General features: G+C 40.1%; 1 protein-coding gene across 1 annotated transcript in view; it reads right to left on the bottom strand.

Annotated features, from left to right (window-relative positions):
• The window catches only part of MLLT3 (MLLT3 super elongation complex subunit), a 139,782-nt gene extending 134,314 nt beyond the window's left edge, over nt 1-5,468 (bottom strand). Inside the window, exons 1-2 of the mRNA XM_026718354.2 lie at nt 4,902-5,468; nt 3,533-3,713 (exon numbers count right to left, since the gene is read on the bottom strand). Of these exons, the coding sequence (XP_026574139.2) occupies nt 3,533-3,713; nt 4,902-4,913 (193 nt within the window). The 5' untranslated portion in view covers nt 4,914-5,468. The remainder of the gene's footprint in view (nt 1-3,532; nt 3,714-4,901) is intronic.
• Nucleotides 5,469-16,327: the final 10,859 nt, after the last annotated feature.

The raw sequence follows: 16,327 nt of genomic DNA, 5'->3' as shown, positions 1-16,327 counted from the left end.
ACCTCAAAGATCATTTATTAATGAATTCATAAAGTACAGATTAGAAAAAGAAAAACATAAATAGCTATTTCCTGTGAAGTGGCTGCATTGTTAAGTTACCAGCATTATCTTTTGATTCAACCTGTGTGCTTAAGATAATGATCTAAACAGCTAGTAATTTGTTGGTATAATGAAAGGAGGTTGTTGTTCCTTATTAATTGTTGCTTCTATTGATGGCACATTTTATTTTGATTCCCAACTCACAGTTGAACCTTTAACAATCCATTTAGTGTCAGTGCTTCAATCAAAGAGCTAGTAATATACGAGGAGGGGTGTATGAACCTGTACTTCTACACCATATATATATACATCACTGATAAATATAGCAAAGTGAACAATACATTTTTCTTTGAATACATTTCAGCTGTGATCCACCTCACCTGCTATGATAAACAATTGTAAACACACAACTGCCTGGAGGGAAGACTAAAACCATATCTATGAGAAGAAGAAACACAGCAAAAAGTATAAACAGAAAGAATACAAAGATTCTTCTCTATATTATTCAATGTCTTCTAGGCTGATGAAGTTCTGTATTTTTGTATATAAGCTCATTAAGTTTTCTGTAAGGTTAGACTTCAAGCATGCACTAATCTTTTGTTAAAGAAAATCATATGAAACAGGAAAAATATACAATCTTGATTAAAAGCATCCTTTTTCATAATTAATCTATCACTATTTGTTTATTCCTTGTGCATCACCTAATCATTTATTTCCAGTATATGTGCCAAATAGATATAAACAACTCACCAATGAACAGGCTTAGTCCATACATACACTTCATTTTTATTGGTATCACTACTTCAACAAAGAACCATTTAACCAAAATAATTGCCTTAAAGATTCTGTTTTCACCCATCTGCCTTTGTAACAGGCTATCTACTTCTAATGTTTATTTTCCTACAAAAAAAGGAAAACAAAAAGACCGCTTCTTATGACGTTACTGCAACACTATATTGACATTAGCAGCTATTGCTCAGTGCTTAATAAAATAAAACTATTTTAAGACATATGATCTGATGGGCCTAGTATGTTATAAAATATGAAACAGAAAATACATGACAAATACTACATCATAGCAAACCAACTGGTTAATGTTAGAGTCACACCAAAAGTTTGTCCAATTTGGCACTTCATTTACATGAGCTAGCCAGATGCTAATGGAACATACAGACAGGATAAAAGCACAGCATCACTGTTCTTGGGTTCCTCTGCAACTGGAATTCAAAGGAGCACTGTGTCTGATAAAAAAAGACAATCTCTTCTCCTTAAGAAGGGATCCAAAGTAACTTCCATAAATGGCAATTTGATCCCAATGGTTTCAGACTATAAATATACACTCACCCACCATCATTCTAAGGTTACTTTTATCATAATAGAGATAAAAATGTAGATAATTTTTTTAAAAAAAATCCTATTTACCAACTAAAATTTTTGCATGAGACAAGAGATATCAAAAAACAACAATGACCAAACAAATGCCATGAAAATTCATAAATTACAACCCAGAATTTAAGGAAAACATGTCCTTTATTAATATTTTACTCCCATTAAGTGTATAACACAGCTACCAAGGGACAACCTGTTGCATATTCTATTTTACCAACTGTAATGTAACACCTCAGCAATGTAATATATACATGCCGAAACTTAGCTACTTGTATCAAGTACTCACATCTTTGCACATTCTGGACTATAATGAATATATTCACTTAATAACCACCCACAGATCTATGTTACAAAAATCATGTTTCCTCAGGCTGGCCAGAAAGTTATTCAGTTTGAGGAATTGAGGCAGATCATCACAAATCATTATACCAATAACAGCATGGATGCAGGATTTTAAGACTTAATTCCTATTCATATTAAGACGTCTCACTGATTTTTAAACAGACTTACATCTGAATAGCTACACCAAAGATTGGATTGCACTAGAAAACTATATTATTAGCAATAACTTCTTACTATGAATGTTAATTATATGACATTTACAATGCAAAAAGAAACATTTATCCAAACTTCTTATATCTCTTGGTGAGAATTATATCTGCACTACAGCTTTCAGAAACAACTTTCTAACACATATCAGAGGAAAAATAATTAAACCAAACCTAAAAAAGAGATTGCATGGTCGGGTATTTCTTTTTCTTATTGAACCCAAATATGTATCATGGGAAAATAGTATCAATGGAGGTTTGGGCAAAAGTCAAAACATAAAGCAATATTATTAGCAATATTTAATAGTACATATGATAATTCAGTAAAAGCATTCAAGAATTCAAATAATAATAATAATAAATCAAACAAGGGGGAGGAAAACAATACATAATGGAAACTGATATCCAAAGATGCTGCAATACTTCAAATAATCAATTTGAAAAGATGAAAAAGCTCACAGAACCTGTCCATTTCTTTCTACCCTTTCCCTTCAGATTCACAGTTCTGTATTTTCAATAATTCTCAAAGCCTCTAAGCAAAATGGATTTATTAGGATGCTATTTTAAAAGACCACAGGAGTTCTATATGCCAATAAAGATTAGACAAATATAACTGCTAACCATTGTGCATACTCAGATAAACAAACCTGATCATAAACAAAGCACCTTATTGTATTCCTACTGTTACCTCCACTAATCCTACTAAAACAGCCAAGACAACAGCTTGGAAGTCATGAAATGAAAATTGAAAACAAAGGCTTCCTAAACCTCTTGAAATCAAAGGAAAAATCACTCTCATCCTTCTGTGTTTTGGAGGCACTTAAGTGCTTGCACTTTTTTTGTTGTATGTTGACTTCTTTTAACTGCATGCTAAGTCAATACAAACTGGAGATAATATCCAAACAGTGAAAGCACAAAGACTAAACATTTATTCACCCTCAAACTTGCATAACTCAATACTTTAGATAACACTTTGCCAATACAAGGTCACATACAATCCAAGAACAATCCAAGAGAAAATGTAAAAAGGGCACCAAATAAACAATATTACTCAGCATTATTCTACTTATTTCCAGTGAAAGGTAAGACCATACACCCTGCAAACGAAGACAATAAGTGGCAACACTACATGTATCCCTAATGAATGTTTTCCTCCATGGCAGGGAGTAAAGGTCAAAAACTATAGCAAAAACTGAACCAGACAAATTACATAAATAAATAGTGTAATTGGTCCAGAACATAAAATGTCATTATTAGTTGCTTCATTGTAAAAGGAAGCCCATGCCCCTGTCTGACATTTCTCAGAAGCTGCAGCAAATCATCATCAACCTCCAAAGGTGGTAAAAAGTATCACCCTGATTTTCCAGTAGGCCACTGTTTCCTAGAAAAAACTTCACCTCTACCCCACTCAATCCTTGGCAGGGAATAACCAGGGTTTCAGATCACAAAAGCAGAGCGTGGAGTTTGAAAGTCAAAAGCAACCAACTGTTTTCTTTTACTCCCTTACGCAAACATATTAAAAGAGAAACCAAGACACCTTTGTCCTGGAGCCTTACCTCTTTTTGGCCTAGGGAAGCTGTCATGCAAGTGAAAAACGACTTTCTCCACAAAGTGCTGAATGTTACTATGCTCGGGTCCTCTAACAAATACCATCCAGTCGTGAGTAAAACCTTCCACGGTGGGTTTCTTCCTCACCTGGGCTCGATGGCCAAGCTCCAGTTTCACCTGAACAGCGCACTAGGGAGAGAGAGGGAAAGAGGGAGAGGAAGAAAGAGAGAGAAGGATAACAATGAGTACCAGAGAAAAAGCGAAGATACCTCCCCCTGTCCCTCAATCCCATTCCTGTAGATTTAAAGGTTCCCTGAAAAGGACAAAAAGAAAACACACACAAAGAAAATAGCTGCCTGCTTATGGAGGGTAAGACCACCATTCTCTTACTTTTAAAGAGACCTTTGCCAGGAGGAGAGCAGCTGATATTGTAACGGAATGCAGGCTGGAAAAATTTGCAATCTCGAGACCGGGGGTCGGGTGCAGAATTTGGGGTTGGGGAACACGGGAAAGCGGGAAGGAAATAAGGGGGAAAGAACGGATCTCCGAGGAGTTCATCCCATGCCTCCCCCACCCCCCCCAAAAAAGGGAGAAAGGGAGAAAGAGTAGCGGACTAAATAATATTAGCCTTGCATATTGGAGCCTTATCGGATTGTCTATGGGGCTGGCATTTCAAGTTGCATTTGAAACGCGCTCCAGCGAAGCAGAGAGATCGCCTCAGAGTCAATGGAAGGGGATGAGGAAGAAACCGAACAAGGAAAGGAGGTGCAGCGATGGAAGTAGTTTCAAAACCCATTTGGGGTTTTTTGTTTTTTTTCAGGGAGCTTCTCGCCTCCGCCTCACCGCCATGCGTGTACATACATACATACACACACACACATATACACCTAGCCACGCGCATAAAGAGGAAGACTATCGGGGCAAGGGTGGGAAAAGGGGGTGCCCGCCAGCTGTCAGAAAAGCCACGCTGGGGGAAGAGAAAACGCACCATCCTGAGAGGCGCCTTCCTGAGCGGCGAGAGCCAGTTTTTCACCCACCCACCCCCTTTGCACACTTGTACTCCACGGCTCCCCCCCCCCTCCCGCACCCCACCTCCCCGGGAGCGCGGCGGAGGCGGGTTGCTGCTGCTGCTGCCGCCGCCGCCGCCGCTGCAGAAATATGGCTGGATTATTATCCGCCTCCTGTGTGCGCGCGCGCTGCATGCAACTGCACGGAGAGGAGGGGAGAGGGGAGCGCGGGGGGAGAGGGAAAGAGAGAGACGAAGAGGAAGCCGCGCGCGAGAGAAGGGTTGGCGGAATGGCGGGGGGCTCCCTCGCTATATAATTGGCAGCGCTGTGAGGAGAAAGCGGGGGCGGTTTGCTGTTCGCATGTACTCACCGAATTGGCCATGCCTGGGGGCCTTGGGGTGTCTTCAGCTCTCCCCGCCCCCACCCTTTCAGCTCTAATTCATGAAGAAACGGAGAAGGCGCGCAAGAAAGGAAAGCCCATGGCGGACGCTTTCGCCCTGTGGGCTCGTTATTATTATTATTATTTTTTTCCGCCTGCTGATAGTAGTTCTGCTGCTGCCGCCGCCGCCGCCGCCTTCTTCCTTGTCTGTCGCTCGGCTCGCTCCTTATTAAACTAAGCCCCCGGCTCTGGGCTGCTGTGAGCTACCGAGAGCATGCGCCCTGGTGCACTCCTGTGCCAATTCCTGACACTCTCATGGATGCAACACCGGGCCGAAAGAGGAAAGAAGAAGAGGTGGGGAGAGAGGGAAGAAGGAGTGGGAGGGGGGTTGGTAAAAGAGAATAGAGGCAGGGCCAATCAAAAGCAACCGGGAGCCCGGAATAATAATAATAGTAATAAGAATAAGAATAAATCCTCGGAAGAAAAGGTTGAAGGAAACCCGCGTACAAGTCGGGGCCGTGCGAGGCACGCCGCCTGCGAGCCTCCCCGCCCCGCCGTGCACATACACTTTCCGCGCAGCGCCTTAAAGTAACAGGTTTATTGAACGGAGGGGGAAGAAGGAAGGGGGAGAGCCGAAAACTGCCCAACTACAAAAAAAGTAAAAGTCCCGGGATCTGACCGATAATAGTAACAACAACAATAATAACAATAAAGGGAGGTGTTCGACGTGATTTGTGATACGAAACCCAGCATAGTTATCTCGTTTGTGCGTACACTGTTGTTTTTTGTGAATAATAATAATAATTAATAATTAGTAATAAATAATAATAATAATAATAATAATAATAATAATAATAATAATAATAATAATAATACCCGGATTAAAACTGCTTGAATGTAACCGTGTGTCTAGAACCCCTTTTAGCCTGTAGCCAAAAGGAGGGGAAGGGAGGGGGGCATCCGTGTAGTGAGGTAAAACGGCTGGAGTTACACCCCCTTTTTTTCTTTTCTTTTTTTAATGGAGACAAAGATCTTTTTAATAAGAACTTGGAGAAGGAAGGAACTTGGAGAAGGGGTGTGTGTGTGTGTGTGTGTGTGTTTCAAAACATCTTGGAATTCCTGCATTACCTCAGCGGTTGCCAATTAACATTTTAAGTGATAACTGGAATTGGAGTTGGTATGCATTATTGTACAAAAATAAATGTAAAAGAGCTCGTGGAAAAAAACCAAATGCTTTCAATCAAATAAGGTGTACGACTGGGAAGTTGAAGCACCTGGTAACCGTATTTGCTTTTAATGATAAATGTATATCACTGAAGCCAAACAAACCTTCTTTTCGTTGGATCACAATCAAGTGTTCTTCATTTCAATAAATAGGCATTGATTGATTGATCCCAGTGTAAAATTATCTGTGGGATTACTGATGAGATGAATGGGTCAAGGAAAGGACAGATGTTCCGCTCAAAGGCCCACTGGCAGACCTTGATAGTTGTCTCTAAAGCCACCTTACAAGATTTTTTTTACCACAAAAAGTAGAAACAAGATTCATATGATACCAGAAATCTTAGAAGGATGCACATAGAACATGTAATAGAAAAAGACAACACTTAAAATGAAAGTTTACATCTGAATATATTCTGACCTGAAGTAACACTCCCAAAATAGCAACCGCAATAAATTATTGACTTCAGTGGTTATAAATTGTACTTGAAACAGGATGCACTTTAGTAATCAGCAAAAAAGAGCAATAATCTGGCTCAATTTTTGAGGGATAGGGCAATAGTTTCTTTTCCTAAAGTTATTGCTACATCTTCAAGATAGATTGGTATGTAATATGTGCACATGTAGGTGGAATGAGATGAAAATAGGGCAATAGCAATCTTTTAAATTCAATACTTTCTGATTCAGGTAGAATACCAAAATGCCCTTTAAACTCAAACTACCTATAGATTTAACTGTAATGTACAACCCTAAATTAATTCAAGCTTGGTTAACATAAAAAACTGCCACATCTTTTTTTTTAACTTCTCATGTGGCTTTATACCAAGAAACCTGTGTGTTCCAATCACTGATAAAGTCCATACAGAATGCTTTTGGTTTTTATATTTTTAACAAGAGAACTATCATAAACCTCTTATTCTGTGCCCGGATGCAATTTTAAATATGCCATATCCTTTATTTAATTGGAAACTTGAATAATATCACTCCTCATTCCATTTTAGGATAAATATAGATTAAGATTATCTAGACTGCTATGTAACAACCTCTTTTGCCCACCTTCTGTGAATCTATCTGTGTGTGTGCGCGTGTGTGTTTTATGTGTAGCATCCAGCCATATAATAAATTCAAAACATTTACATAAGTTTAATAAACAATAAACATTTTCTTACTTTGTGAACTTTTCAATGGTCTTAATAAAGATGATTTGATTTTTAAAATGTTTTGGACTTTAAATATTTATTATTTATTATCTCCTTGCTGATTCCAAACACGTTTTTCTGAGAAAGAGAGCAAGTAGGGAGAGAATTCTAACATTTCTTTTTTTTTTCCAGTGCCATTGTCCCCAACAATGCAATGTATGTACATGTGGAAGTCCCACAGTGTTCAGAAGGGAGGGTCTTCTAGATTGTCCCCTTGAAAGTTGGAACAGATTTTCTGATCTATTAAGACAATGGATATTAGAGACAAATAAATCAATGGAAAATATCTTATACTTTCTGAATTTTTCTTTTGGCACACTTTTATTAGGAATGATGGAATAAATGTAAACAAAGTTACTCCAGGATATTCAGTATTAGTAGAACTAGAATACTGAGTGGACATGCTTACATTGTAATGAAGAAATTTTGTTCATAGTACTGTAAACAAATTAATTGATAACAAAATACAGGTTTCCTAAACACTGTAATGGAAGAGTGGCTAGATGTAAACATGCGAAATAAACAGCAGCTTTTTGGCCCAAGTAGGTATAAATTGATTATATTATTTTGGTGATGTTAAAGATTCTTATTTAAAGACTCTTGGGTCTACCATTTAACAGTTTTAATTGCAGCTTACATTAAAATATTTTTAGGTATTTATTTTTTCATTGCAATAATAGTCAAACTGTGTTCCAAAGTTTTCCATCTTTTCTTTAAAAATTAGCAGGGTGTCTTTTTTTTTAAGAAAGAAAGTTAGTGGCTGGCTTGCTGGCACCAAATACTTTGGTCATTTTTCTCTGTTTGAGGATGGGAAGTTTTATGAAGTAAGATGGATGTCAAACCTTGCAGATACTTAAGGTAACCATTTTGCCTTTTAAAATTTCCAAAACCTGCCCTCTCTACTTTTGTAAATTGTATCTCAAGAAACCACACAAACCCTACTGAAGCCTTCAAGACCACTGAAGGTGTGCATCTCTGACTTAGCTGATGTGCTCATTCAATCAGAAAGTATATTGAAGCTTTTCTGAGAAAGAAATGATCCACTTTTCTTGGATTTCCTCAGCAATACAGAATTAAAAGAGAGAATGGGGGCAAGCAAGGAAGAAGCAGTTGTGGGGTTCAATATCCAAAACTGAATTCAGCAGACAGGCATATGTGATATCTCAGTGGCACTATTGCTGAAGCTACACAGTTGTGTTCTTACCAAGTTACTTGTTGGAAGCAAGGCCAGTCCTACCTTTAATAAAGATAAGCTGTTTCAGTCAACTGTCAGATTTGGAATAATATTTCATTATAGTTTAAACAATTATTATATCTTTATTGTCCAATATGAGGAAAGCAGGCAAAGATTTCCTGTCTTTTTATCAACATAACTGATTGTTTTAGTTATTAGAAATCTTAGTTTGATTGGTAATCATGTTTTTCTTTTTTCCTCTCTCTTCAAAATGAGATGAATCTTTATGTATAATTGAGATAGTGTAAGGAAACATGAAAAAGGCAAAAAAATTGAAGCACAATAAAGAAAAGAAGGCAACACTACAGAATATATGCAACCTTCTGGCTCCATTTTTTTTCAGTGCCAATATTGTGTTAGCAAAACGCAGAAGCAAATTTCCAATTGTCAGCACTTTTTTCTGGCTAAAATAAATGTTACATCACTAGTAGAATACCAAAATTATTTTGCTTAAGTCCTTCCTCAAATAAACAAGGTTCAGCCTCATATCCTCCATCAACAATTGATCAGTAAAGGATATTTCCATCCCTTGTTCCAAAAAGAATACCCATCCTTTTAAGTGTACAAAGAGTGGTGTCCAATTCTTACATTATCACCCAAAGAAAAGGGAGAAGGAAATCTCTCTTTTCATGCCACAGCACCTATGCTGAGAGGTTATAGAGGTGGCCAAGGAAAGAGAAACATTTGATGTATGTAAGCCTATTTACACTGTTTACACACAATATTGAACTTACTTGTGGAAGTGAGTGCACAAATAAGTTTTAACACCAATACCTGAAATTAAGAGGGTTCAGTTTCCATTTGGTGGATCAGCCATGGTGATAGTTGTAGGGAAGGCATTTTTAATGGAAACCTTTTAGATGTCTTCACGTAAAATATTACTATACAGTGATTCCAGAAGTCTTCCCATTGACATTGACAGTTAATCATTGCAGCATAAATTATAATCCCTGACATTTGTGTTGAGTAAAATGACATAGGTTGCTGAAATATATTAATCAGTAAGCCAACCTTACATTATTCAATTGAAGATTCGCACTTGGAAACAATAATAAAAGTAGTTCTTGCTCTGAATATACAATAGAGGATATTTTAAAAATAAAATTGCTTCCTACAAGCTTGTGAAATGGATTCTTTGTGTTCTTCTTTGATGGACTCTGTTAACCTCACCCTGAAAAAGATCTACAATGAAAAACAAACAATGTGCAAGGGTTTGGAAGGGAAAGGTTGGAAAGATTCTAAATACACAGGCAAAGTTAGACACTCATTGTGAACCTGGCAAACTTACCTTAAGAAACAAAGGGAAAGAAAAATTCAAAGAATGTACTAATTGAATAAATGCAACTGGTGATGATGGATTAGAGGAGGAAAATGACACATCTAATAAAATTTAAGAACTGCTTTTATCATCATTCATTGCATTGTGGCATCCTTTGGAAGATTCTGAAAAGATTTTTTTTTAATTGCTGTTGGTTTGAATTGTGTAGCACAATTTTCTGGGCTGGGAAGAGAAACCCATTTATATTATTTACAAAAGTTAACTCATTCATTCATGGGCACACATACACACGTATATACATACATGTTTGTAGTATTGCAATAAGCAATATTTTCCCCACGCTTTGAGTGAGCACTTTCCCATCTGACTTTTACAATTTGCAATCCATAGTTTAAAAACAATCCAAGGTTTCTGTTTTTATCTTGTTTCTGTAACAATGGGAAATGATATGTTCAACCAGCAGATGGCGTAAACAATCTTTGAACTTTTGTCCTCACTTGACCTCTTCCAAAGGACCCTACAGTTCTTGGTCAGTCTGAGTTTCACCATGAAGATGTGTTGAAGTCTAAATTAATGCAATAGTTAATACTTAGAGCAATTTGCTACTAAGACAATACCTACGTATATGCATACTCTAAAGGCAGAGTCCAGGCAATAGTTTTGCAAGTGGTTAGGGATACATCAATGAAGGTGCGTGTTGGTAGTCAGGTCACATTTATTAAGCCCTTTTCACCTTATGGTTGAAATCGTGCTTTTCTTATAGTGCAGAAACAAAGTAGGACCTATGGACTCCAGATCTCTATATATTCAATTTGGTTGCACCTCCGAGAATCTTTACTCATTATGTAATGTGTGTGCACATTACAATTACAACAGGCCAGTGCCAGAAATATTTTCAGTCACATGTACATTTTAACATCTTATGCCCACTGCTTTTTACAAATCTCAAATTAGCTTATATTTAATGCGTTCGTTGTATGTGCCTGTCAATACTGCACATGATATCCAATACACACATAAAATGTAAGTATACTGGAATCACATTTAAGACCGCAATGTAGCCATGCACCATTAAGCCACTGTATTTTGTATCCATATTACTGGTGTCTGAGATTTAATAAATGGGTTCATATGTTATGCAATAAACCATGGGTTTTTTTTAAAAAAAACCCAGATCAACCATGTTTTTAGTTAGCATTATGTAAAAATCCAGTCTATGTAGTTTAGTAAAATAGTTTGATCATCATAGAAAGCCTGTGCCTACTGTTTCCTAGACTATCGTGGAAACACTCCTGTTAGGTATTCTGAGATTAGAGTGTCTGCAGGAGAAGTTTAAAAAAAATCAGAATAGAAGCTGTGATTATGCAATTAAAGTTCTACCCCTTTTTAATATGCATTATGCATGCTCTAATTTCTAATCCTAACTCTAGTCCTACCTTAGGCATGAAAACTAGCTGGGTAACTCAAGGTCATTTACTGTCAGCCAAATATACTGCACAGGTTGCTGTTGTGGAGAGAATAGGAAAAAAAAGGAGTATTAGATATGTTCACTGCCTCAAGGAGATAGATAGATAGATAGATAGATAGATAGATAGATAGATAGATAGATAGATAGATAGATAGATAGATGATGGATGGGAGATAGAGATAGAGACATACAGATATAAATACTGTATATATATGGTAGGTATAGATATATTGTAGATATACGTAGATATCTGTAATCAACAGATAGTTGAGATGGCCAACATTGAGAAATCCTACAATAGAAGGAAAGGGCTAGACTAAAAAACAACATTGAGGCATTGATCACAGAAACAGCCGCTATCTGCTAGATCAAAAAAGCAGGAGTTTACCAAACTAGACAGGACTCAAGGTGAAATCTATGAAGAGAGACCTCAAAGACAGTTCAACAGTGACAGGGTGTAAGATGCAAGCAAGAACAGCCTGTACTGAATGGCACAACTAAGCAGCTGGCATTATATACAGAAACATCTTCATGGAGTTTGAAGTGGACCCTCTCAAGTTCAGATGGAAGATTTCACAGAAGTCATTTTGTGAAACTTAACAGTTCTCTTGGATTTCCAAATCCAGATAGACAGACAGACAGCTAATGGCCAGTCAACCAGATATCATGGTAGTAGACAAGGACCAGAACGCAGCAGTGGTACCAAGTGACAGCAAAATCAGGACAAAGGAGCTGAAGAAGCCGGAGGAGGACCAGAGCCTGATGGAGGAACTAGAAAGAATGTGTTAGCACAGGGTCCCAAGTTCTCCTACCAATTGTAGGAGCACTTGGGTCCATGACTTCTAAGCTGGGACAGAGACTCCAACAGATCCCATGAAGGACATCAGAGCTCTCTGCCCAGAAGAGTGCTGTGTTAGGAACAACTAAGATATTGTGCAGAACCCTCAAACTCCTAGGTGCTTGATAAGAGGACCTAATATTGAGGAACATGCATGCCACCCACTATAGGGATAAGAAGGAATTTTATAATTTGTTTATGATTGCATGGAAATATAAAGGCATTAGTTTCTGATCCACACCTCCTTCACTTTAGGGGTAACCATGCTATCTTTTACAGTGAAAGTCAGACAAGTATCTTATGAGCGTTGAAACACCGACAAATCTATTGTGAGGAATATCCAGTGCCACTTCACTGTGGTCCATGAAAGCCAACACCATGAGCATTTCTTGGTCTTTAAAGTGCTAAATTCTCTTATTGTTTCTCCTATATTTAGGCGGCTTCATAAACCAGTCAGCAATGATGATAATTTCAACCAATAAAGCTGCTTCTACTCACTATTTCTGAGTGGATCTCAAGTAGCTTTTGAAATTGAAGTTAGAGTTAAAGTGCATGAGTTGCAAGAAACAAGTTCTGGTCAATATTTTAGCATTCTTCTTACCCAAATATTATTAAAATTCTTGTAGCCGGGGTGATTCATGATTTAAAAAAAAAAACGTTTTGCCTCTCAGAGACACTGGCTGGGTTTGCAAATCAAACTGTACCAAAATAAAACAATTCCCTTTATGTTTTAGCTCGGTATGCCGTGATTTATTGAGCCATGTTTTGTTGATTATGCCCTAATTGGCTGAATTCCATAGTTCACTTAATCAAGTCCAAACGCACAAACCATACTGGGGCTTTGTGTGTTGTATGAATCAGCAATTTCTTTCTATTATTGAGAGGAATTGTGTAATAAGGATGAAGTTAGTATATCTGGCCCCCAAAAATCTGAACCATGTCTAAATGCCAACAACTAGCAAGCAATATCATATCTCTTTCATTTTGTTTGGTTTTGCAACCCAGATGTGATACAACTATAAGAAACACATAGGCAAATAAAATGATCTCTCCTTTTATTCCTACTGGACAGGTAGTCTTTGACTAATACTGTTATGTCCCTGGAACTTGCCAAAGTCCCCACCCAGGTCCGTTCATGCTGCGGGGGCGTTTGCTGCCCCTCATTGGCTGGCCGCCCTCGACAGCCGGCTATAAAAGCCAGCTGCAGGGTCCGGCCAGTCGCTGATCGCTGGGAGCCTGCTCCAGGCAGAGCTAACACGTTCAGTCCTTTATTGCTACAATAAAATCTTGTTGCATCCATGCCCTGGTCTAGCCTCTCATTGCTCAACTACAACACTGGCGACGAGGATGGGATGGCTACCAGAGGCAATTCGCAACAGCTGAAATCACTAAAACCGCTGAGCCGCAGCCGCGCCGCTGGAGAGCTCGGTCAGCAAAAGTGAAAGTAATAAGCGTCTGTAGCCGCTTGTTAGCAAGCTACAGAGGAAAGTGAAGCGCTGCGAGCCGCAGCCGCTCAATACAAAAGAGCGCGAAATTCAAACGGCTGTCGTTTGAATTTCAAGCCGGAATATAGCGCGGTGCTGTTATTCCGAGTCACTGACACTTACGCAGGAGTGAAATTCAAAGCGCTATCAGAGGCGGTAAGCCGACACTGCCTACGCTCTCCAGGAGCACGAAAATCAAAACGCTGCCAACAGCCGTTGCAGCTTAGCCACAATTGCAGCCCAGAGAGAGAGCAGAGAGGTTCTGTGGAGCCACTCCAGAGCTGTAGTCACTAGCCTGACGAGAACACAAGTGCCATTTGTTGTCCCAGAGAGATTTCTCAACAGCATAACGCGCAGGAGTCCTCATCATGAACTCCAACCCAGCCTTCCCACCGTTCAAGCCGGAAGAAGAAAAATGGGAGTCATACAAGAATCGCTTTAACCACTATATCGACGCTTATCAGTCTGGCTGATGCTGGGGAGCACAGAAAAAGGTCATTCTTCCTCAGTTATTGCGGAGCCATCGCTTTTGATACAGCCACAGCACTCGCCGCTCCACGTGAGTTAAAGAATGTTCCCTGGGCAGAATTGCTAGAGATTCTCACCAATCATTACTCCCCAGACCATCACAAATCGCGAGGCGCTTTCACCTTCCGGATGAGGAAGCAAGCGGAAAAAGAAACCATCAACCAATATATGGCCGCCTTGAGGACTGCAGCCCTCCACTGCGGGTTCGGGAACTATCTTGATGACATGCTCCTCGACCAGCTCGCTCATGGGGTCAAGGACCTTCACCTCCAAAGGCGACTACTTGCCAAGAAGGACCTCAATCTATCCCAGGCTGTCGAGGAAGCCTTGGCAGCAGAGCTGGCAACCCAGTCAGCCACTGAAATTCAAGGTCCCATTCCCAAACAAAGCTGCGCCACAGTTCATTCAGAAGAGGTAGTCAACGAAGACGACCCTAGCGACCAAACAGACATCCACCGCCTCACCCACGCCAAACAACCACAGGCAGGAGTCAGGCAAGAAACCAACAGCGCACCCAAACACATCATCCTGTGCCTATCCTGTGGCGGACCTCACTCGAGAGCTACATGCAAATTCAAGGGTGCAATCTGTAACCATTGCCACAAAAAAGGCCACATCGCCAGAGTCTGGCAGGCCGCGCACAACTCAGCACAAAAGGTTCCTTCCTTTTCCCATTCTGGGCCTCAAAGGCAAGTACTAAATTGTCACACTTGCTACCATGCTAACCACACCTGTCACTCTATTAGTAAAATAACACTTTCCATTTTATTAGAAGGTAAACCTTGTCGTATGGAGGTTGACACGGGTCAGCGCTCTCAATCATCTCTTGGAGCACCCTCAAGAAAATCCAGCCCAGACTATCCAGAAACCAGCTCCAGAAGTGCCAGATCTCCTTGAGGGATTATCAGGGAAAAGACATTCCAGTGCTCGGCAAAGGCAAGTTCCTTGTTAATTTTAAAGCTTTTAAAGGCCACCTGCCTCTAGTGGTAGTTAACGGCAACCTCCCCAGTCTTCTGGGGCTTGATTGGTTCCCCCACCTCAGCCTAGGGTTAACAGGAGTCCATGCTGTCTCAGCTTCTGACACTGACTCCTTATTTACTGACTACTCAGACGTATTCAGCAATGAGTTGGGGTGTTACAAGGGTACCCCCATCTCGTTTGCAGTTGACCCCCAAGCGGTTCCAGTCAGGCTGAAACCGCGTAGAGTCCCATTCGCCATTCGGCCTAAACTGGACGCAGAACTCGATAAATTATTAAAGCAAGGGGTCATTGAGCCAACAGACTTCGCCAAATGGGAGACGCCAATTGTCACACCCCTTAAAAAGGATGGCAGCCTGAGAATTTGTTCAGATTACAAAACAACAATCAACCGCTTTCTACAAGTTAGCGCGTACCCAGTCCCGGTCATTCAACATTTATTGCATACCTTTGAGCCTGGCAACATTTTTGCCAAATTGGACATGTCACAAGCTTATCAGCAGTTCCCTGTTGACAACCAGGCAGCCGAACTGCAGACCATTGTGACCCACAGGGGTGCCTTCCGGTGCAAGCGTCTCCAATTTGGCGTAAGTGTGGCCCCTGGCATCTTCCAATCCCTCATGGAGCGTATACTACAGGGCCTCCCTGGCGTAGTACCCTACTTCGACGACATATTGGTCTCGGCCAGGGACAGACCCCAACTTTTCCAGAGAGTCAGAGCAGTGTTAGACAGGTTCAGACAGCATGGCCTCAAATTAAAAAAGGAAAAATGTGCCATTGCCACTAGACAGGTGGACTTTCTGGGCTATAGAATTGACGCCTCAGGCATCCACCTCCTAGAGTCCAAGGTCAAGGCAATTCATGAGGCACCCACGCCAACCACTAAAGCCGAGCTACAAGCCTTTTGGGATTATTGAACTTTTATGCATCATTTCTACCTCACAAAGCATCGGTAGCAGAGCCTCTACACAGGCTCTTAAATAAAAAAGCACCCTGGCACTGGGGACACAAGGAAGACACCGCTTCACAAGAGTCAAATCACTGCTCACATCTGACGCAGTCCTTATTCAATTTGACCCACACCTTCCACTGGTACTAGCCGCGGATGCATCCCCTTTGGGATTGGCGCCGTATTAAGCCATAGACTACCCAACGGCTCTGAGGCACCGATCGCCTTCTTTTCCAGAA

The sequence above is a fragment of the Pseudonaja textilis genome, chromosome 2, assembly GCF_049901715.1.
Source record: "Pseudonaja textilis isolate UNSWEBS1 chromosome 2, rPseTex1.2, whole genome shotgun sequence".
In the NCBI taxonomy this organism is placed as follows: domain Eukaryota; kingdom Metazoa; phylum Chordata; class Lepidosauria; order Squamata; family Elapidae; genus Pseudonaja; species Pseudonaja textilis.
Note: the sequence above shows the minus strand (reverse complement) of the source record. Positions and strands in the feature narration are given on the sequence as shown.